Below are 24,248 nucleotides of genomic sequence, written 5' to 3' on the forward strand. Positions count from 1 at the left end.
CTACCTGCAGATGACCATCTGATCATTTATCACTCCAGTGTTAATCTGCTAAATTGTAATTATCCGCCTACCTCCTCATGCCTTTTGCACACAATGTATATAGACTATTTTTTCCCACTGTGTTATTGACTTGTTTATTGTTTACTCCATGTGTTGTTGTCTGTTCACACTGCTATGCTTTATCTTGGCCAGGTCGCAGTTGTAAATGAGAACTTGTTCTCAACTAGCCTACCTGGTTAAATAAAGGTTAAATAAAAAATAAAATAAAAAAGTCATTGAAATTTGGAGGTATTGGGATTTTTATGTTGTCCCATGTACATTATGTAATTTAATGATGGTCCATAACTAGCCCCATAGAGATCCAAATTCAACCTGAATTTATCACCGGCATTACAATAGGGTCTTGTGCAGCTGCACTCCAAATTGATGATTTAAAGCCAATTTACGCTTGATCTGAAAATGTGGTGGAGGCTTTGTATTGAGAGTGTGACACAATTGCAGAGCCAAATCAAGCTCCGTACTGCATTTGCATTCCCGTGCACCTCTCAAATCTTGTAATAATGTGGAGGCCTCCGCATTGACATGATTGCTTGGCACGGTGGGAGGTTCTGTGTAAACACACTCACTTCCTTCACAACAGCTTTGTGATGCGCAAAAAGTATGTTTGTTCTAACTTCTGCAGAGGCCCCATTGCAGTAAATGCTGTACTACCACTGCAGATGTCAGATTGACCATGCAGAGCTTTTAATTTGTGTGCTGCCAGCTGTGGGCAGGATTGAAACAAACCCAACCTTCATTTATGTTGTGATGCAGTCACTACCACAAAACTCTTGTTTTGGAAAAGACTGAATTTATCACCAAAATGATCCTATTTACACATTGTAGGACATTTTGACAGAATAATAAATGTTTGACTCATACTGTAGATGCCACACCCCGTTTTCTAAATGAGAAATTGTTTTATTAGGGGTAGTTTCTCTTTAACGGTTGGCTCTTGCGTAGGCACCAATGTGAGGGAGTTATTTTACACTGGCCTGGTTTTTTAATCCAGGCTCTTCTCGTCATTGGGCGAAAGCGTGGAGGGAGGAGTACCCTTCTCAAATCAAAGTCATCTGCACCAGTCGGTCATGTCAACAAGCATGCTGCATCGTCCAGAATCTCTTTTCCATGAAATAAATGTGATAATTTAAGACAGTGTTTTTATAACAACATGTATCATATTCACTACATATGCTTAATTACTTTTGTTTTGAGACTACTTTGCCGTCGGACTGACTGAGCAGGCACCTGGATCACGCCCAGGAGGCAGCCCGATTCCAAATCAAATGCAATCATTTTCCAGATGATGCAAAACACACCTACACATGTGTGATTAATCAAACCCCCTCATTAGCAGCTGGGTCTGGCCTGCTTAGCTAATTGACTGTATATGAACCAGAAAAAAAAGTCGCGAGTGCGACGTCTCGCTTCGTCTTCTGCCTCTGGTATTATCCCGGCCAGGGCACAAAAACTCCTGATTCCACTAATCACCTCACCTCCTTACACCAAACCAATTAGCTGACTGCTGATTGATCACATGAAGTGGTTGTGAGAGTAATGGCATTGTGGCATCTGTCTGTTTGAAGGCTATTTTCTAGAGCTTGGCAGAAGCCCCACCTGAAGCTGATGGAGGGCTGAGTGAGGACTGCTTGGTGGGCACATAGTAAGATATGAGAACGGAACATAGTGTGTTTCACTCTACAAGTGTGTATATAATGAAAAATATAGAATTTCATAGATGTTAAGAGGTTAAGATACTGTTGAGCCCCTGTACCCCCCTCCCTTTAGATTCACATACACTACTGTTAAGAGCACCAAGCCCACACATTTAGATCTGTCTCGAGGTGAGTTAAAACAGATTGCTGAATATTGCCTGGAGTACCACATCATGTCACCTGTGTATTATGATTATTATTATTAGTAGTAGTGGTAGTAGTAGTGACAAATAGGAGAGGAACCTTTTTTATTTTTTATTTTTACAACTGACTTCTTTAACTGTCCTCACCTCTCTCACACCGACGGCTCTGATCATGCCTCAACGCCAGAAGAAGCAGATTATGGTGGACCGGAGGGACCAAGGAAACTAGAAGCCTAAGAAGATGACCCCTATCACTGTATGTTGTGTACTGTTCACACTGGGGATATTGGCCGTGGGCGCTCACTTCAGTATTTCTCCCCTCCATCTCCAAAAACTTTAACTACATTTTAAATCTGGAGTTTCTCAATCATATTCCTGTTGTAATGTCGCCTGTAGAATTGCACCTTCAGATTCCCTTTTCATCCAATCTACCCTTCTCCATTCTATGTCTTCCACTCGTCTCCTGCAGTCTGGCATCTTGTCGACAGCAAGTTCTTCTGCTCCCAGTCATTGAAGTTCATCAACAGCGACGGCGTGTGATCGGAAAGCAGACTGTGCCAGTAAAGAGGCTGAGCTCACCTGTATCCAGCCAATGCCACCTTCCCAAGCAAAACCAACAGCACCCACTCCACTGTCTGTTTTATCTTCTCTATCATCATCCTCTCATCTCTGCCTCTACTTTCTCTTAAAGAGACAATCTGCAGTTGCTACATACATTTTTGGACTTATAAATGAACGAGATATATATATCCATTGATTCTTGAAGAATGTAATTTATCAATGCCTCAAACTGAGTTGAACTGTTTTACCCCATCCGAACATAATATACTTTGGCTTAAAACAAGCTTAATCTTTGTTGACAAAGTAAATATACACAAACATATAGTCTTAACATGGTTCAAAATACAATTTTGATATCATGGAGGTCAGCCCCATCCCTCAGCTTTTTACTGAAATGGGTGGGGAATTGGCTTTATTGTTTCAACTGCCGATTGCCTCTAACTCATCCTCTTTCTCTGCTCAGTGTGGTTGATGGAGGGCAAAGTGGATGCGTGTCAGGTGAAGCTCCTCCACCATTACACACAGGCCTACAAAATGTTTACCTTTAGTAGGTTTGCTAGACTATCACACTGGCAATGTAGTCATACTTTGCATTAATCTGTCTTCTAATGCCATTTCTTCCGCTCTCACTCCCGCTTTCTCTCCCAGGGTGACAGTGTGTTCCTATCCTGGTTTTGGCAGCTGGTGGGGGTGGTGAGTTGGTGGGTGGGTGGGCTGTGCCCGCCGGGGCACCCTGGGGTCTACTGCAGAGTATGTGATGGATAACAGATACCTCATTGTGTTGCATTCCCACTTTTACAGGTGTCGTTGAAATTCCTTACCTGATATGATTTGTTTCTCTTTTGTTTCAGAAGTACTGCTGAAAATCCAGTTTCTCTCAGCGGTAACTACTATAAACTGACTGGTATTCGCTCTCGATTAGCGCTGAGTGGTTCTGGAAAACATTCACACAGTCAAAAGACATACATACTGCACTGACTCACAATACTGACCTGTAAAGTTTCTTTGTGTTCTTATTTTATATTATCTTAGAGATGTAAGTACTTTATGAGTTATGCATTTCATTTTTTACAAATATTTTGTGGTTGATTAATGATTTGTGCAATTTTGACAGGCAAAAAAAGACAATGTACTGTTATATTCAAAAGTTTATTGGATTCTTGTGGCTTTTTATAATAAATCATATTTGAGCAGATTTGCATGATGGAGAGATTACATGGGAGGCATCATTTGAGGGAATAGGAGAAACATGGCTGTACATTCATATTAGTTGGAAGAGGAATGTGGGACTAAGGGGTCAGTAATGTCTGGGTACATTATAGATTCAAACATTCTGTTGTCTTAAGTGCAATAATGGATGAGGTCACTATTTCCGCTACTACAACTTGGCACAACAAAGTGTTCTCAGAATTTCCAAACCACAAAGATTGAACTTTTGCTTCACCTATCCAGTTTTCAGTACAGTTGTCAAAATAAAGGGAACAAGGAAGACAGTTGGTACTAGGTCATCCAGAACTGTGTAAGGGCATTTCAACAGAACACGTGAGTCACTTTCACAGTTCGGCTTTGTTTAGAGGTTATACATGTAACATTTCCACCTGCAACTAGCGCCAAATGTCAATTACATACCAGTAGAAGCAAAGGAATAGAAATCACAAGAATAAAATCTACTTTTTAGAAAGCTGCAAATTAGTTGTGTACAACTTCCTGCATTACGATTGGTTCTCGTTTGAGGTTGACAACAATGGCAAGAACATTAGCAGTACAAAACTTCTTCGTCCTTGTAACAATCTTTTTCGGATTGTGATACGGTAAGCTGTACTGTCATTTGTAAGCATTTGTAAGCAGTCGCCTTTAAAAAAAACATGATGCAATTCGATTTATGGCTTACATCTTACATGTTGCTCCTTGAAATTACACTGTATATTGCATAGCTCCATAGGTTCTAACATTCAGGAACCTTTGAAGGTCTTTTCACACATCACAACAGAACTAAACTTGACATGAGAGAAGACACAACTATGTGCCTTCCAAACATTGACAAAAAGGGCCACATACTGTAGTAACAGAAAAAAAGAGGCTAGCTTCCCAGAGTGAGAAGGGAAAGCTTATACATCAGTGCATTACAGGCAAAATAAGTATTCAAATCTGAGCAGCAAGGTCTGCACTATGTACTTCTCCTTTGTACTTAATTGGCCAGAATCTCTATACAGGTGATTTCACAGGTCTGAACCAGACAGTCTCCGTTTAAAAACAATGAAAACTAGCAGTGCTGCAGACCTCAAGGACTGAATATCCTTGCACTATAAGCCTATGTTCCTCATCTACCCAGGATCAACTCCATATCCCACTTTGATTACTGTTGCACTTGTCATTTTTATTGCTTACATTATCACAGTAAAATGAACTCAAAATGGTTTATTGGAATCCTGCAGTAGCTACAGTATAGTTATGTTGATGTGATGTCAGGGCAGCTTTGCGAAAGCAAATCCCATTGAGGGAACTGCAGCAGCCTGTCCTACAGTGTGTGGATGTCTTCCTCTCCGTAGTGGTGTTTGTGTTTGCATAGTATCACTGTTATCTTAGGAGAGTATGAATCAGCCAGGGATTCAGTGCCACAAGCTCAAAGCCATGTCCAACCAGAGATAGTACATGTACTACTGTCGATGGCCAAACCATGGTGTCGGTCTGTTCTCATCTAAGACAGCAAAGATCATTCATTCAACTTTACCCTCATGTTAAATATACATTTAGGTTCATTCACTCACTGCTCCACCGATACAACACATCTCTGTTTACACACATGTCTAGCACAGCCGAAGAATATACATATCTACGGTAAAGTGCCCAAAATATCCTCCTGCTATTGCTACAAGCCAGTGCATTTATTTGAAGGGCTATGCTATGGGAACAGCAACACCAGGGGTTGTCCACATTAGAAACAGGTTCAGCAAGTGATTGGGGGAGGTATATTTGTTATGTTTATACAATGACAGATTCAGCAAGTTCCTGGACAATGGACATAGACGTGAACTTCTTCCCTGAACATGATTTTTCCACAATTCTGTCACACACTGGAAGTATCTTCAAAACAACTATTGTATCTTGACACTGTAGTTCACTATTAATGGGTTTCCATTGCTAGTCAATGACATTCCATTCCTGATCAGATATGGGTTTCTCCCAGTCCATTCCTGATCAGACGTGGGTTTCTCAGGGTTATCCCAGTCCATTCCTGATCAGACGTGGGTTTCTCAGGGTTATCCCAGTCCATTCCTGATCAGACGTGGGTTTCTCAGGGTTATCCCAGTCCATTCCTGATCAGACATGGGTTTCTCAGGGTTATCCCAGTCCATTCCTGATCAGACATGGGTTTCTCAGGGTTATCCCAGTCCATTCCTGATCAGACGTGGGTTTCTCAGGGTTATCCCAGTCCATTCCTGATCAGACGTGGGTTTCTCAGGGTTATCCCAGTCCATTCCCGATCAGACATGGGTTTCTCAGGGTTATCCCAGTCCATTCCTGATCAGACGTGGGTTTCTCAGGGTTATCCCAGTCCATTCCTGATCAGACGTGGGTTTCTCAGGGTTATCCCAGTCCATTCCTGATCAGACGTGGGTTTCTCAGGGTTATCCCAGTCCATTCCTGATCAGACGTGGGTTTCTCAGGGTTATCCCAGTTTGGCAAAATAAATGGGCTGAATATGAGATATTAGTTGTGTGTCTATTCTACACTGTCCAGTAAAGATCGGTTCCAGTCTTTCACGCTACCTGCAACCTAAATGCTGCTCCATGCATCTCTTTATGGTGTAGTTAGTGGAGGTTTCCGTAATGACTGTAGCTGATCGATATCTGTTTTTTTGCAGATGGTGAATTTGTGTTGAATCATGAGCCATGAATGAACCATCATAAATTCTGCTGGGTACTTATTGCAGTGTGTAAAAACATGAATGTGTGTGAATGTGCTCTGTACAGCAAAGAGAGATCCATTTGTAAATTACTTACTATAAGAAATGTGGCGGATACTTCTGTTGGGGGGGGGTTAATGTTCATGCCAGAAGACCCACTTTACCAAATAGTGTGCATAGCCTTGGCACACTGGATGTAGCAGGGGTTGGCATGATATGAGGAGATTTAGATCCAGGTTCAAAGCAGACGGAACTTACCACATTATTTGTGGTTAAATCTTGGATTCCGGAAAGGAACACAAGAGAGAGTACATGTCTATTGTCAAGCATTGTGTCTCTAAATCTGCCCTGGGGTTTCACATGCTTATAAATGCATTAAAAAGGTTATTTGTCTTAAAAGCAGCATTAGTAGAGGTTCATTTTTTTCTAGTGGGTTGGTTTCAAGGGATTGTCTATAATTTCATTCATCAGCTTGCAGTATTATTCACTTGCGTTTTTCTGCGTTTGGTAAATGGTTTTGCAGTATTTAGTCTTCCTATCAGCAGAGGAAGATAGAAGCGCTAACAGGCACCAGTGCTTTATATCAAGCAAAGAAAGTGTATTAAGTTCTGAACTGGATCCTTTCTCACGTCTCACCACAGCATCACCCTTTTAAAGACCTTAGTTTCTAAATATTATAAAATAAGCTTAATTAATCACCTTTGGATAGGCAGAGTTAATATCACTGTATTCTATCTAAACAACACTAAACCCAACTCTATGTGAATCAGAGCATTACTGAATAAGCTGAATCTGACGTGGCAAAATGTCACTGGAGATTGAATTAGACTGTGTGTTTCTACAAAACACAATATTTTAATTTGTAGACCGTTTCAGTTAAGCCCAGAGTAGTACGGTTGGTGAAGAGAGGAGGATCCAGCACAGTTTAAACAACATTATTATATCGCGTTATTCCCTGTCTCAAGCGTATATTCAATTCATCTCTTTTTTTGTTTTTTATTATCATATGAAAAACGGTCCTAGGTTTAAGATTTTTTTTTAAACAATATACCAACTTGAACATATGGGGGTGGTTTCCCAGACACAGCCTAAGCTTATTGGACTAACAAACACTTTCAATGAAGAATCTCCATCAGACGTGCTTCTCAGTCCAAAAAACCTGCCCAAGAAACCTGCCCATGGAGTCACGAGTGCATACACATGTTTGTGCATATAAATATATGCATAGATATAACTGTATATTTATATATGGTTGTACATACATGCAAGTACTCTCATTTCTTCTTTGGTGTCGTTGGTTTCGAAGTTTTGGATCCTGAGACATTGTTTGTTTCATCTGCTGAGGAAGATTGTACAAGGCACTCGATCTTTCTGTGGAGGAGAGGAACAGAGGAGAGAGGAGGGTTAGAAGAAACACCTGCGTTTTCTACGTATTTGACATTGTAGCCCGACTTTATTGATGCTTTACTACAGTTTGGAAGCACCAAGATGAGCTGAAGGTGTTTCTCTGTGTGGATGGCCAGTTGGCTACTCTCTGTGGCCCCATCTGTCTTACTCACTTCTTCTCCTCGATTTTGAAGAGAACGAAGAGGATGAAGTTCTTCACCAGCATGAAAGTCATCAGCAGGGCGATGGCTCCGCCCACTGCAGAAGCAATTATGATGGTGAGAGTGTTGTCCACCACTCGTACTGCCGAGAAGGAACCAGGGAGAGGAGAAGGTAGAGGCTGATCAGACAAACAGTACCTACCTACAGTGCATCGTCTACAGCACAACACATCTAGACTTTGTGGTCCATATAGTATTCGCCCTGCCCATTGGCAGCACCAGAGGACCTACAGTATATGATCTGCCTGCAATAAAGCAAAGAGAACGCTAGTTAATACTCACACTCGTCCACCACGACAAGGGTAAAGATAGCGCTGTGGTTCTTGCCCTTCTCTTTGGGGTTGCGTCCGAAGCAGGTGTACTGGCCCTCGTCCTCAAAGGTGATGTTCCAAAGCAGGATGGAGATGTTGTTGTGATCACCGGTGCCGATAAAATCCACCCGCTCCCGGAAGATACTCACTGGATGGGGATCCATCCCGTCTAACGGAATCACAGACTCACACACCTGAGAGGACCAGGCAGTCGACAATCATCTGACACTCACAATATCTGACCACAACTCCAATCAAAACACTCACAATAGAGATATCACTTACTGATGCAGGAAAACCATTGGGTCTTCACCACAAATTAGAACACTTGAAAATATGATCTCCCCACACTGACTTTGAACATCCCTGCCGCTATCTATGTGAGATTTGAGCTGACAAATGACAGTAGTTGTCTGGATAAGAGCGTCTGCTAAATGACTTAAATGTAAATGTTGTGCGGCTGCTGTTGCTGCAGTGGGCCAGGGCAGCTCTGACCCACCTTCTGCATAGTGCCATTGTCGTTGTACTGCCAGTTGAAGTAGAGGTTTTTGATGCCGATACAGCTGGCGTAGGTGCAGGGTAGAATCACAGTACTGCCGTTCAACGCCTCCAGGAACGGGACCTTCCCTGTGGACATCTCCAGGCCCTGAGCAGACCACACACCTGGGAGGGAGGGGGCAGGGGGAAATGTAAAAGGTAGTACACAATACTACTAAGAAATACAGAAAGGGAAAAGACAACACACACCTGAGTGAGAAATGGCCCATTCCCAGGTTACTATAGCTCATCCATTGACATACTGTAGAGCTGTCAAATAATGATTGACTGATGTCTATTGTAATCCCCTCTACCCCTATCCCTTCTTAACTTATCCTGCAAACTATCAGGGATTTGAAAACTATGGGCTCTATTCAACCTGTATCGCTGAAGGAAATGTAAAAGTACATTTCCTATTGAGCCGACATCTGCAATGTTTACCGTGAATGCAGTCTCCGCTAACGAGGGAACATTGCCTTTAAATTTCAATCGCGCTGTAATACTGAATAGCAATACAGATTAAATAGAGCCCTACGTCTGACCTAAACTGCGGGTCAAAATCATATCTGGTTCTGATGTCTTCCCTTTGACCTTAACCCAGATAGTTACTGACAGAAGGATAGGAGCAGCAAAATATGAACGATAACCCATTTTACTAATGGAACATAGATTTAGTTTTTTTCAATCGCTAACATGCATTGGTCAAAACTGAAGTCACATTGTCAAAACTCTTCACAGTCAGTGAAACAGAAGTGTATGTGGACCAAACTGTGAATCATTTTCCATTGCTTTCACACAAAATGCATTCAATGACCACATTCTCAGAAATCAATGAACTCTTTTCTCATTCATACTCCACCACCTACAAAACTATATTTGCAGCACATTTTCAAATGCTAACACACTGTTTCCAAAACTGTTAAAAACACATTAAAAACAGAATGATGGCAAATGTCGTGCATTTCTGCAGTAACCAGACTGAAACATGTAGAACATCTCAGCAGAATATTTAATCATTCCAAACACAGCTGATTGCAATTTCAGCTAAAAGTCTACCCAAGTGTCCTGTTTTTGATCTCGTTATTTTTTCTTCTCATTTTGTCTGTCATAGTTGAAGTGTACCTATGATGAAAATTACAGGCCTCTCTCATATTTTTAAGTGGGAGAACTTGCACAATTGGTGGCTGACTAAATACTTTATTGCCCCACACCCAAGATATGTAATGTAGGGTATGTAAACATTATATAAAGTGGCATTGTTTAAAGTGACCAGTGATACATTTATTACATCCATTTTTTTATTATTAAAGTGGCCAGAGATTTGAGTCAGTACTTGGCAGCAGCCACTCAATGTTAGTGATGGCTGTTTAACAGTCTGATGGCCTTGAGATAGAAGCTGTTTTTCAGTCTCTCGGTCTCAGCTTTGATACACCTATACTGACCTCGTCTTCTGGATGATAGCGGGGTGAAAAGACAGTGGCTTGGTGGTTGTTGTCCTTGATGATCTTTTTGGTCTTCCTGTGACATCGGGTGGTGTAGGTGTCCCGGAGGGCAGGTAGTTTGCCCACGGTGGTGCGTTGTGTAGACCTCACTACCTTTTGGAGAGCCTTACGGTCGGAGCAGACAAATTTCTTCAGCCTCCTGAGGTTGAAGAGGCGCTGTTACGCTTTCTTCACCACGCTGTCTGTGTCGGTGGACCATTTCAGTTTGTCCGTGATGTGTATGCCGAGGAACTTAAAACTTTCCACCACTGTCCATTCGATGTGGATAGGGGGGGGTGCTCCCTCTGCTGTTTCCTGAAGTCCACGATCATCGTGTTTTTTTGACGTTGAGTGTGAGGTTATTTTCCTGACACCACTCCCCGAGGGCCCTCACCTCCTCCCTGTAGGCCGTCTCTTCGTTGTTGGTAATCAAGCCTACCACTGTAGTGTTGTCTGTAAACTTGATGATTGAGTTGGAGGTGTGCATGGCCACACAGTCATGGGTGAACAGGGAGTACAGGAGAGGGCTGAGAACGCACCCTTGTGGGGCCCCACTGTTAAGGATCAGCGGGGTGGAGATGTTTCCTACCTTCACCACCTGGGGTGGCCCGTCAGAAAGTTCAAGACCCAGTTGCACAGGGCGGGGTCGAGACCCAGGGTCTGATGAGTGACGATTTTGACGAGTTTGGAGGGTACTATGGTGTTAAATGCTGAGCTGTAATCGATGAACAGCATTCGTACATAGGTATTCCTCTTGTCCAGATGGGTTAGGGCAGTGTGATTGAGTTGTCTGTGGACCTATTGAGGTGGTAAGCAAATTGGAGTGGGTCTAGGGTGTCAGGTAGAGTGGAGGTGATATGATCCTTAACTAGTCTCTCAAAGCACTTCATGATGACGGAAGTGAGTGATACGGGGCGGTAGTCGTTTAGCTCAGTTACCTTAGCTTTCTTGAGAACAGAAACAATGGTGGCCCTCTTGAAGCATGTGGGAACAGCGGACTGGGATAGGGATGGATTGAATATGTCTGTAAACACACCAGCCAGCTGGTCTGCGCATGCTCTGAGGACGTGGCTAGGGATGCCGTCTGAGCCGGCAGCCTTGCGAGGGTTAACACGCTTAAATGGTTTACTCACGTTGACTGTGGTGAAGGAGAGCCTGCAGGTTTAGGTAGCGGGCTGTGTCAGTGGTACTGTATTGTCCTCAAAGCGAGCAAAGAAGTTGTTTAGTTTGTCTGGGAGCAAGACATCGGTGTCCGCGACGGGGCTGATTTTCTTTTTGCAATCCGTGATTGACTGTAGACCCTGCGACATACTTCTCCTGTCTGAGCCGTTGAATTGCGATTTTACTTTGTCTCTATGCTGATGCTTAACTTGTTTGATTTCCTTGCGGAGGGAATAGCTAAACTGTTTGTATTCAGTCATGTTTCCGGTCGTCTTGCCATGATTAAAAGCAGTGGTTCGAGCTTTCAGTTTTGTGCGAATGCTGCCATCAATCCACGGTTTCTGGTTGGGGAAGGTTTTAATAGTCAAAGTGGGTACAACATCACCGATGCATTTGCTATTAAACTCGCTCACCAAATATTTTGGTAGATAATGCGGTCGGCATTTGATTGTAAGGAAATCTAGGTCAGGTGAACAAAAGGACTTGAGTTCCTGTATGTTGTTATGATCACACCCCGACTCGTTAATCATAAGGCATACACCCCCGCCCTTCTTCTTACCAGAGAGATGTTTGATTCTGTCGGCGCGATGCGTGAAGAAATCAGGTGGCTGTACTGACTCTGATAACGTATCCAGAGAGAGCCATGTTTCTGTGAAACAGAGAATGTTACAATCTCTGATGTCTCTCTGGGAGGCAACCCTTGTTCTAATTCCATCTACCTTGTTGTCAAGAGACTGGACATTGGCGAGTAGTATACTCGGGAGCGGTGGGCGATGTGCACATCTACGGAGCCTGACCAGAAGACCACTCCAGCTGCGCCATTATTTTGGGTCACCTACTGGGATCCGATCCATTGTCCTTGGTGGTGGTCGAACCAGAGGATCCGCTTCGGGAAAGTCATATTCCTGGTCGTAATGTTGGTAAGTTGAAGTTCCTCTCGGCTGTATGTAATAAGACTTAAGATTTCATGGGGTAACAATGTAATAAATAATACATGAAAAAAAACAATACTGCATAGTTTCCTAAGAAAGCAAAGTGAGGCGTCCATCTCTGTCGGCGCCATCACAGTCTGCCCTCCTGCTTTTCCCAGTCTCTCTTTTTCACACCCTCCTGGTTTTGAACCTTCCCTGTCCTGACTCTGAGCCTGCCTGCCAACCTGTACCTTTGCTACACATAACTACATATTACAGTACAATACAGTATTTTTTTTACTAATACTGACATTTTGAAATATGCTGATTGTTGTGTTTTTCAGTAGGATCCAAAGGTTGACTCCCTCAGGAGGGAGAGGCAGAATATTATCAGATGAGCAGGAAATTTCTATTGTTGACATGGTAATTGGCAACGATGCAATAAAACTGCGGGAAATTTGGGACAGAGTGCTGGCAGACAATATCACTTTTGGGAATGTGAATATGGTCAGCACAACGACAATTGCAAGAGTCCCAGAGAAACATAAAATAAGGATGAAGCCGTTTGAGAGAAACGGTGAACATCTGAAAAAACTCTGGTATCAATATGTCCAGGTAAGATGTTCAATAACCAAAGAGGGTACATACACAGCTATGCATAATGTAAAGTACTGTAAACCTGTGGCTGTACTGTATTTTAGAGTAAATGAGATGGAATTCAGACAAACTTCACATTCGTTCTTCGTTGTGGATGAAGCTGGATTCAACCTGGCAAAGACATGCTGCAGAGGAATGAAATTTGATTGGACAGATCAACCATGGATGTCCCAGGCCAGAGAGGAGCTAACATCACAATGTGTGCAGCACTGTCTAATGATGGTTTGCTGTTACACAAACTACTCATTGACCCCTACTATACAGAGAGGCTAATTTCTTTTCTGGATGACCCATAATCGACTTGTGCCAGCGGAGAAAAGAAGGGCAAGAAACTCCTTCCTTCTGCTGCAGTCACAGACTGGTTTGCTGCACATCCCAGGATGTCAGTACTATTCCTGCCTCCATACTCTCCCTTCCTAAACCCCATAGAGGAGTTTCTCTGCGTGGAGGTGGAAGGTTTATAACCACCATCCACATGACCAGATGTCCTTACTGGATGCCATGACTGTGGGGTGAGGAGACACTTCTCCTGAAGACTGTCAGGGTGTGGAGACACTTCTCCTGAAGACTGCCAGAGTGTGAAGACACTTCTCCTGAAGACTGCCAGGGTGTGGAGACACTTCTCCTGAAGACTGTCAGGGTGTGGAGACACTTCTCCTGAAGACTGCCAGTGTGAAGACACTTCTCCTGAAGACTGCCAGAGTGTGAAGACACTTCTCCTGAAGACTGTCAGGGTGTGGAGACACTTCTCCTGAAGACTGCCAGGGTGTGGAGACACTTCTCCTGAAGACTGCCAGGGTGTGGAGACACTTCTCCTGAAGACTTCCAGGGTGTGGAGACACTTCTCCTGAAGACTGCCAAGGTTAGATTAGACATTCCAGAAGATACTTTCCAAGATGCATCACCAGAGAAGATATAAGATGTGATGTTGATGAGAACTTGTGGCCAAATGCAGGAGAGAGGGAGAACTAGAACCCTCACAGTACTGTACAATGAGCGATTATACTAGACATGTTGATGAGAACTAGAACCCTCACAGTACTGTACAATGAGTGATTATACTAGACATGTTGATGAGAACTAGGACCCTCACAGTACTGTACAATGAGTGATTATACTAGACATGTTGATGAGAACTAGAACCCTCACAGTACTGTACAATGAGTGATTATACTAGACATGTTGATGAGAACTAGAACCCTCACAGTACTGTACAATGAGTGATTATACTAGACATGTTGATGAGAACTAGAACCCTCACAGTACTGTACAATGAGTGATTATACTAGACATGTTGATGAGAACTAGAACCCTCACAGTACTGTACAATGAGTGATTATACTAGACATGTTTTTATTATTATTGCAGCCCTGGAATTTCAGGAATGTTTTTTGTTTCAACTTATTTAAGTAAATTACTAAGATATAGAAAAAAATAAAGGCTATTGACGCAAATTGCGGCATTTCTGATTCATTCTTGTTACATATATTTTAGTACAGTCAAAGTGAAAAGGTGTTATTCTTATTCTATAATGAAATATTGATTTATGTAAAATCATTCAAAGAGAGAAGTTAATTTATGTAATGCTTCCTGTTAGTGCTTTTAAGGTCAGTGTGTTCTGAGTGAGAATTGATGCCAGTTATGGTCGAACGAGCTTATTTTGAGACATGTACAGTATGAAGTGTTTTGAGTTTTGGAGGTGAGATTAACTGTTTGGCCAAGATTCATGTTGGTAATGCAGACTGTAGAGTTTTGAATTAGCTTCAGTATTGACCGACACTTCTTAGCAATTGAAAAAAACTGCACGCTTAACTAGTGTACAGAGAATGTGCATATTGCAATAAGACAGGACAAGGATATACACTTCCGTACTTTCATTTGCATGCATGCACGCTGGCACACACAATTCACAGACCACACACACTTAGGTCTGCAGTAATCTTATGGCACAGCTCCCAGTCTAGAGGTAGTGAGAGGGAGAAAGAAGGATGGGACAGGGGAAAAAAAGAGCTATTCCTACATATTACAGATGTAGGATCTTCATTTGATCACCCTGTTGCAGGAGAACTCAAGTTTCAATGTTACAGTGAAATGCCTTTCTTGCAAAACGCAACAATGTAATACTAAAAATAACAAGCAGGAAATGTTTAACTTGTGAGGTTTAAAAAAGGTTTATAAAAGTGTGTAATTTCCCCTTTGAAATAAAAGTATCAACCCCTACAAAAATGTCCATTAACATGAATTATTATCCACATTTACATTTCCTGTTGATGCAGGATTATTTTTCTGCTGTAACAAACCTGCTCAAATTAAGATCCTACATCTGTATGTACAGTTGTGTGTGTAGTATTTTATTACAGTGTTCGGGATGTTGTGAGGCCATTTAACTCAATGCAGGCTCATTAAACTCAGTAATTAGCTAATTAGTTTGGGCTCATCTCCCCTTTAAGGGAATCCAAATAACGCAGGTCCCACCACCTCTAACACGATCCAGATAATGCCGACACCAACACTTCTCAAGTGGACCTAAAGATGATGGATGGTTAGTCTGGTTACATGCCATCACTGGGACAATACAGTAATGCTGCTCACATACTTTCCACCTCTGCCCAGTCTGTTCTCTCCTCAAATTCACTAAACAATAGTATTAACTGTCCTGGCTATCCCATTTTCTATTGCTCTGTTTGTCCCTCTGCAGCCCCCATTCCTAAATATTTTTTCTCCCTCTGTTTTTACATCACACCTCAGCTGTGTGACACATCGTCAATTTCAAGGTCAGATTTAGACAAGCAGTTTGGGATAATACATGGCTGTAAACTCCAGGGAGGGCTGCACAGGGAGCAAAATGACTCCTTCACTCAGATTCCTTCCCTCTTTTTCTCTTTCGCTCACACACACACACACACACACTCATACACACACAGTCTCAATGCAGCACAGTGATGCAGCAGAAACTCTCACACATCTCAGATTGTTCAGAAATGGTTTCTGTTAGATTAGCATTTTTGCAACATTGTTTTGTTGAAATAAGGAATCCAAAGAAATGGCCAAAAGCTACCTCCCACAACCCACACTAATCTCACCCAAACAAAAATGATATAGTATCAGTTCTTTATGTCTGACAAGTAGTATGACGCTGAACTATTGAGAATTGTTTCTTCATCCTCTGTAATCTATTTCCAATTAATTTGATGTATTTGAAGCTGTTAGGTTTACGTTCCATACTACATCCTGAAATTACTAGGTTTAGATTAGATTTTGTTGGCCTCCCAAGTGGCGCAGCGGTCTAAGGCACTGCATTGTAGTGCTTGAGGCATCACTACAGACAGGGCTTTACTTGGTTCATCACACTCTAGAAACCCCTTGTGTTGCAGGCTGACTTCGATCATCAGTTTAACAGTGTTTCCTCCGAAACATTTGTGTGGCTGGCTTCCAGGTGAAGGGGGCGGGTGTTAAGAAGCGAGGTTTAGCGGATCATGTTTCGGAGGACGCATGATTCAACAATTGCCTTTCCCGAGCGCGTTGGGGAGTTGCAGTGATTAGACAAGATCACAATTGGGGAGAAAAAGCAGTTAAAATACAAAAATAATAATTTACAGAGTTTGTTTAGTCGTGACATGTACAGGGACGCAGATGCTCCGGGCTCCAACAGTGCAGGTACCTAAAACACATGTACATACATATATATATATATATATATATATATAACTAATATGTCATTTTGTAATTTGGGTGAACTATCCATTTAACATTGAGGGTGGGGGGATACAGCACCATCTAGTGGTTACAACCTGATAATACAATTCAAAAGTTTGGGGTCACTTAGAAATGTACTTGTTTTTGAAAAAGCACATTTTTTGTCTATTAAAATAACATAAAATTGAGTAGAAATACAGTAGACATTTTTAATCTTGTAAATGACTATTGTAGCTGGAAACGGCTGGCAGCTTCATTAAATAGTATCCACAAAACACCAGTCTCAACGTCAACAGCGAAGAGGCAACTCTGGGATGCTGGCCTTCTAGGCAGAGTTCCTCTGTCCAGTGTCTGTGTTCTTATGCCCATCTTAATCTTTTTTTTAATTGGCCAGTCTGAGATACCGCTTTTTCTTTAAAACTCTGCCTAGAAGGCCAGCATCCCGGAGTCGCCTCTTCACTGTTGACGTTGAGACTGGTGTTTTGTGGGTACTTTTTAATGAAGCTGCCAGTTGAGGACTTGTGAGGCATCTGTTTCTCAAACTAGACACTAATGTACTTGTCCCCTTTCTCAGTTGTGCACTGTGGCCTCGCACTCCTCCTTCTATTCTGGTTAAAGCCAGTTTGCCAGTTTTTTATTTATTTTTTACTTGCTATATTGTATTTACTTCGCCACCATGGCCCTTATCTCACCTCATTTGCTCACATTGTATATAGACTAATTTTTCTACTGTATTATTGACTGTATGTTTGTTTTACTCCATGTGTAACTCTGTGTTGTTGTATGTGTCGAACTGCTTTGCTTTATCTTGGCCAGGTTGCAATTGTAAATGAGAACTTGTTCTCAACTTGCCTACCTGGTTAAATAAAGGTGTTGTACGAAATCTTCAGTTTCTTGGCAATTTCTCGCATGGAATAGCCTTCATTTCTCAGAACAAGAATAGACTGACGAGTTTCAGAAGAAAGATCTTTGTTTCTGGCCATATTGAGCCTGTAATCGAACCCACAAATGCTGATTCTCCAGATAGTCAACTAGTCTAAAGAAGGCCAGTTTTATTGCTTCTTTAAAATCAGCAGTTTTCAGCAAACATAATTGCAAAAGGGTTTTCTAATGACCAATTAGCCTTTTAAAATGATAAACTTGGAGTAGCTAACACAAAGCGCCATTGGAACACAGGAGTGATGGTTGCTGATAATAGGCCTCTGTACGCCTATGTAGATATTCCATTAAAAATCTGTTGTTTCCAGCTACAATAGTCATTTACAACATTAACAATGTCTACACTGTATCTGATAAATGTTATGTTATTTTAAAAAAACTTGCTTTTCATTAAAAAACAAGAACATTTCTAAGTGACCCCAAACTTTTCAACAGTAGTGTAGGTTGGAACATAAATCTATTGTAACTTCAATGACTAATTTCTCTGAAGGAGGGGGGGCAACAAATTCACTGAGAACACATTGCCTAGGATGAAGAAACAATACTCAGAGCTGCAGCAGCAGCATACTACTTGTCAGACAGAGAAATTATTACTGTACACTCATTGTTAGGGTGGGATTGGTGTGGGGTGTGGGGGTCCGTGGCTGTCTTTTGACAATATCTTTGGATTCCTCATGTTTTGCTCATTGTTAGAGTAATGTTAGGTACTATATTTATTGAATATTATTTGAATCCTATAAATGTAAATGGCCAATTTGGATGCAATCAATTAGCTTAAATTCTCAGAGTTCAAATTATTTTTCATTAAAATAATGTTGCAGGAATGCTAATCTTATTAGTTTCTAAATACAGAAATGATTTCAGAATAATCAGAAATAGTGGGTGTCATGACTTGCTGAAATGAAATGGAACGACCCACATGGCAGATGCACCTCCCTCTCTCTCTCCACTTTTCATTTCTTACACTGTTATTTGGTCTGCTCTCCTTTTTCCTTGCTTGTCTTCTTTCTCTGTAACTCTGCATCTGGTTTTCAACTAGATACCACAGCCACAATATCACATTCCACAGCTTAGTCAAAATCGGCTACAAAAATGTGCTTTTTGGTCTTCATTTAAGGTTATGGTAAGGTTGAAAATCAGATTTTAAGGAGTTTAGTCATATTTATGACTTTGTGGCTGTGGAAACTAGTGACAACCCCGCATCTGTGTCTATATATTTTCTCGGCTGTTTGGTGACCATTGATATATAGTTGTAACTGAAGATAGTGCAGGTTCTACAGGATATGGCCATTAACTTTAGTGGAAAAATAAAAGGCAAGAGAGAAATCCAGTGATGTTGAGATAATCCAACAAAGACTTAGCCTCATACCAAATCCCAATCAGAGCCAAACCAGGACATCATACCCCAGGACACTTCACATGGTGATTGTCCCAGAAAAATAAAGGCACCCTGACCCTAGACCCTCCTATGGATTCTGTCAGAAGCCGTCTCCACTGGGTTGCTTATGTAATTACTTTGTTTCCAAACTGTCCTTTGTGAGGCTCTCCCTTGTGCTAGGCCTCTAACTGGAACAGTGATGCTCTACTTTCTAACCTACATGTGTCTCTTTCAAGAACAATTCTATCATGAAACCTCATAGACCTACCTGTACAACTACACCATCCATAGAACCAGAACTGAGCACACATCATGAACACTATCAACATTTTAGACAAAAATGTTGATAGACTAAGAAACTCCTCTAAACTATGAGCCTCTACCGTGTTTCCTAAATGACCCAGCAATCGTGTGGATATTAAATAGTTGAATTGCAGGCACCGAGGCATAATTTGGCTGGAGGGGAGGGACAGGGTGGACTTGTCTTGCAGTCCTGTTGACACTGAGCGTGAGAACCTCAGAGCCTGAACCTGAGCCTGACGGAGCCTGGCTGACTGCTCCTGGTCTGTCTAGCTGTTAATAATATGACCATGATATTTCACATAGCAAATGCTGCTGTCTTGACTTCATCTCAGACCGGTCCCCATTACCCCACTGTACTTCCACTGATACCAGCCAACTGCATTATTACTCTATTAACCTGGGCCTACAGAGGAGCTTCTCATCACACTGAAATGTTGTTACCCAGGATAAAATTGACTCAGAGTTAAAAGCTAAAGAAAAATCAATACAGTAACTCAATGTTGCACAAAAGCTATTGGTTTTGTGTTTACTGTAAAGGCAAAATAAAACGTGTTAAAATGGTAATGTCTGATATCAATAAAAAACTTAGTGCATTCAGAAAGTATTCAGACCCCTTTACTTTTTCCACATTTTCTTACCCTTACGGACTTAATCTAAAATGATTGAAATTGTTTCCCCCCCTCATCTACCTACACCCAATATCCCATAATGACAAAGCAAAAACGGTTTCTTAGAATGTTATACAAACGTATAAGAAATAAGAAAACTGAAACATTACATTTATATAAGTATTCAGACCCTTTACTCAGTACTTTGTTGAAGCACCTTTGGCAGTGATTACAGCCTCGAGTCTTCTTGGGTATGAAGCTACAAGCTTGGCACACCTGTATTTGGGGAGTTTGTCCCATTCTTCTTTGCAGATCCTCTCAAGCTCTGTCAGGTTGGATAGGGAGCTTTGCTGAACAACTATTTTCAAGTACCTCCAGAGATGTTCGATCAGGTTCAAGTCCGGGCTCTGGTTGGGCCACTCAAGGACATTCAGAGACTTGTCCCGAAGCCACTCCTGTATTGTCTTGTCTTTGAGATTAGGGTCGTTGTCCTGTTGGAAGGTGAATCTTCGCCCCCAGTCCAAGGTCGTGAGCGCTCTGAAGCAGGTTTTCATCAAGGATCTCTGTACTCATTTGTTCCTCGATTCCAGTCCCTGCCACTGAAAAACATCCTCACAACAGGATGCTGCCATCACCATGCTTCACAGTAGGGATGGTGTCGAACGCAATCCTGTCGTGGAGCTCTACGGACAATTCCTTCGACCTCATGACTTGGTTTTTGCTCTGATATGCATTGTCAACTGTGGGACCTTATATAGACAGGTGTGTGCCTTTCCAAATAATGTCCAATCCATTTAATTTACCACAGGTGGACTCCAATCAAGTTGTAGAAACATCTCAAGGATGATAAATGAAACAGAATGCACCGGAGCTCAATTTCGAGTCTCATAGCAAAGGGTCTGAATACTTATGTAAATAAGGTAATTCTGTTTATTTGTAATACATTTGCACACACAAAAAACACATGTTTCCCCTTTGTCATTATGGGTTATTGTGTGTAGATGGATGAAGAATTTTTTTCATTTAACCCATTTTAGAATAAGGCTGTATTGTTACAACATGTGGAAAAAGTCAAGGGGTCTGAATACTTCACAAATGCACTATATATTATTTTAGTCCTTTTAATTCTTATGAATACTATTGCTTTGATAGAATGCTTGTCCAATAGGCTGCCACTGATAGGTCCTGCATAATAATACTCTGGATGACGTATTTAGTGACAAACCTCTGAACTCTGATTCAGGCTGTGAAACAGAGGGGTGTTATGTACACGGAAATGATAAAATCACCATTCCATCTGGTGACGTATGCTTAGGTATCCATCAAACATACTTCAGCACGCAAACTGACAGCAGTTTCTAGCCACCACACAAATGAAACTGATACAATTTCACCAATCAATCCACACAATCAAAAGCCAACTGCCACAATGTTGCCGACCAGAGTGAGCACAAGATTTGAACTGTAACGAGTCGATTCTATGGAACTGGAGAATCTGCAAAATGACATCCGATCCCAAATGCAGTAAATGTTTCATAGCACACTACAGGGCAGTTGGGGTTGCGGAATTGGGGAAATTACTAAAACTTTACTCAACAGAAAGAGAGAGAGGACAACCTGGGAGTGAGAGGTGCAGAGAGAGAGGGATCGGATGAAAGAGAAGTGATATATGACTGAGACAGAACATCTTACTGAGCAGCAAAGTGATGATCAGGCTGGTCCGGGGCCAGGTGGTGTGTGAGGACAACAGATACTTGGACCTGGGCTCCTCAGGCCCACTCCCCTGAACCTCCATGGCACTCCGATCCCGTCCAAAACACCTCCTGCTGTGGGATCCAGCCCAGGGTCCGTTGGGCTGGAGTTACCCCCTCAGAAACTGGTCAGGCCTGTGTAAACCTGAATCCCCCTGGTCTGGTTGTTTGTTGTGCCTGGGCAACTGATCTGGTCACAACCGAGGCACCACGTCCCACTGTGTTGTTATCCAGTCCTGGTAGCGGTGCGTCTGCCTGCCAACCCCGACACTCCTGTCATGAAGACTGTAGGTTAGACAGAGGGCGAACAGGAGGGGAGAAAGAGGGAGCATGTGCGTGGGTAAGGGAAGAGGGTACAGACTTAAAAACAAACTCAAGGCGAACTAAGTCAATCAGCCATAATCCTTCAGTAAGAGAGCACTCCTAAACAGAGAAAGACGAGCATAAATAATGAGGATTTAAGAGATAGAGAAGAGACACGAGATAGAGAGAGAGAGAGAGAGAGAGAGAGAGAGAGAGAGGGAGAGGAAGAGAGGAGAGAGAGAGAGAGAGAGAAAAAGAGAGAGAGTAAAGGGGATGTGTGCGCAGCGTGAGACAGTACTGCACCGTACCTCTTCCTGTGGCTGTATTCCCTGAGAAGCCGGACCAGCAGCCTGACTACACAGCACAGCTGAGTCAGAACACACGGCAGAGCAGAGGAGCTGAGCCAGGGGAGAATCACTGCACACAGCCAGTCAGGGTGCAGTCAAGGAGATTCCACCAGCCAGCGATTCCTCTGCAGAGAAAGGCACAATGCAGTCCCAGTCAGAGAGAGTGGGGGGGGAAGAAGAGAGAGAAGAGAAAGGACAGGGAGAAGAGATAAAGAGAGAGAGAAAGAGGAGGGGGAGAGAGTGAGAGAAGAGAGCGAAGAGAGAACAAGGTAGAGAATGGACAGGAGGAGTGCTGCTGCAGTAACCCTGGTGGCTGGTGGCTGCTAGTTCGGACGGTCCTTTCTCTTCTTCCTGGATAGCAGAGCCCCAGTTTCTTCTTCCCTTTGCCTGCAAGCCTGCCCCTCTGGCTCGCTCTCAACTTTCCCCTGCACTCTCTCTCTTGGCTCAGTGCCTGCCTGTCCCTCTCTCTTTCTCTCTCTCCCTCCCCCACACTCTCTCTCTTTCATAGCCTTCTCCTCCTCTTTACCCCCCTCCCCGTCTGCCTCCCTCTCTCTCTCCCCCTCCCCTCTCCTGACTGTGAATGCAGACGCAGGCACTTTTGCCATAGTGCTTGTGGAGATCAGAGAAAGTTCTGCAGTGCAGGTTGGAGGGGGTTCTGTAACAGAGCGCCAGGGACACGCCAGCCTCTACGCACTACCTTGTATTTATAAACATTCTGGATGTAGAAGTAGATATGACATGTTCTAACATTGATCTATGGTATGTGACAATGTCCTGGTAATAAAAAAACTATACGTTCGTCAACCACTCCCTTGAGTTACACTGCATAGCTTCAAATCACAGAATTTAGAGTGAGGATGTTCGCTGTTAAATGTGAACATATTTCACTCCTGTTATATCTGACGTCTACACCTGAATAAATGAGGGCGTGTGTTTATCTGCAATGTGAATGTGACTTTGAGAGCTCTCCCGCTCTCTCCTCCCTCCCCATCTCTGTCTGTACTCATCCTTACACTATGACAGAGTTGAGTTTCCTCTGACTGCATTTCTCTCCCCTCCTCTTCCCTCCCTTCTCTCTCCTTCCCAGGTTTTCACATGATGATATGGATATGGTGTTGGTGTCTGGATTAGTTGCTGTTCCCAGCCCTGCCTGGCCAAACCAGTTCTAACGACAGTGTCATATTCCCGTACATCAGGATAATTAGCATCTATAACCATGAGTACACCATCTGGCAATCAAGGAGCCAGGGAGTATGTGTGAGGGATGGGATGTGTGCCTCAGAAGGTCAAACCAGTGAACATAGTGTCACTGCAGAGTTATGAGAATGTTATGCTGACGTAATGTGGCTGGCAGTGCAAAGATGAGACCGTGTGAAAAAACATGGTGACCCCCCCCCCCCAGTAATCCTCTCATGTGATCATCATCCTATGATAGATGTACCCAACACATGTCAATGAGAGAGGACCACTAGTGCCTGACTGATGTACAGTGGGGCAAAAAGTATTTAGTCAGCCACCAATTGTGCAAGTTCTCCCACTTAAAAAGATGAGAGAGGCCTGTAATTTTCATCATAGGTACACTTCAACTATGACAGACAAAATGAGAAGAAAAATCCAGAAAATCACATTGTAGGATTTTTAATGAATTTATTTGCAAATTGTGATGGGAAATAAGTATTTGGTCACCTACAAACAAGCAAGATTTCTGGCTCTCACAGACCTGTAACTTCTTCTTTAAGAGGCTCCTCTGTCCTCCACTCTTTACCTGTATTAATGACACCTGTTTGAACTTGTTATCTGTATAAAAACACCTGTCCACAACCTCAAACAGTCACACTCCAAACTCCACTAACGGCAAGACCAAAGAGCTGTCAAAGGACACCAGAAACAAAA

General features: G+C 42.5%; 1 protein-coding gene and 1 long non-coding RNA gene across 6 annotated transcripts; one reads left to right on the plus strand and one right to left on the minus strand.

Annotated features, from left to right (window-relative positions):
- The first annotated feature begins 1,444 nt into the window (after positions 1-1,444).
- On the plus strand, positions 1,445-3,653 carry LOC118391274 (uncharacterized). Of its 4 annotated transcripts, none has more exons than XR_004827104.1 (5): positions 1,445-1,743; positions 2,085-2,153; positions 2,367-2,956; positions 3,107-3,151; positions 3,310-3,653. It is a non-coding gene; the product is annotated as an uncharacterized LOC118391274 (long non-coding RNA). The 4 variants fall into 4 exon arrangements; XR_004827102.1 differs by having other exon boundaries at positions 1,445-1,702; XR_004827103.1 differs by lacking the exon at positions 1,445-1,743 and adding an exon at positions 1,751-1,883.
- Positions 3,589-22,868, minus strand: LOC118391273 (sodium channel subunit beta-4). 2 transcript variants are annotated; one of them, XM_035782506.2, is made up of 7 exons: positions 22,661-22,868; positions 22,317-22,480; positions 21,647-21,978; positions 8,783-8,946; positions 8,255-8,477; positions 7,925-8,054; positions 3,589-7,736 (listed from the first exon to the last, which is right to left on the minus strand). In XM_035782506.2, the coding sequence occupies exons 3-7, from the start codon at positions 21,747-21,749 to the stop codon at positions 7,640-7,642; spliced, it is 717 nt and encodes a 238-aa protein (XP_035638399.1). In that variant the 5' UTR covers positions 21,750-21,978; positions 22,317-22,480; positions 22,661-22,868; the 3' UTR covers positions 3,589-7,639. The 2 variants fall into 2 exon arrangements, with proteins under 2 accessions (XP_035638399.1, XP_052313955.1); XM_052457995.1 differs by having other exon boundaries at positions 21,647-21,990.
- Between the last annotated feature and the right edge of the window lie 1,380 nt (positions 22,869-24,248).

This window comes from Oncorhynchus keta, chromosome 12 (genome assembly GCF_023373465.1).
Source record: "Oncorhynchus keta strain PuntledgeMale-10-30-2019 chromosome 12, Oket_V2, whole genome shotgun sequence".
In the NCBI taxonomy this organism is placed as follows: domain Eukaryota; kingdom Metazoa; phylum Chordata; class Actinopteri; order Salmoniformes; family Salmonidae; genus Oncorhynchus; species Oncorhynchus keta.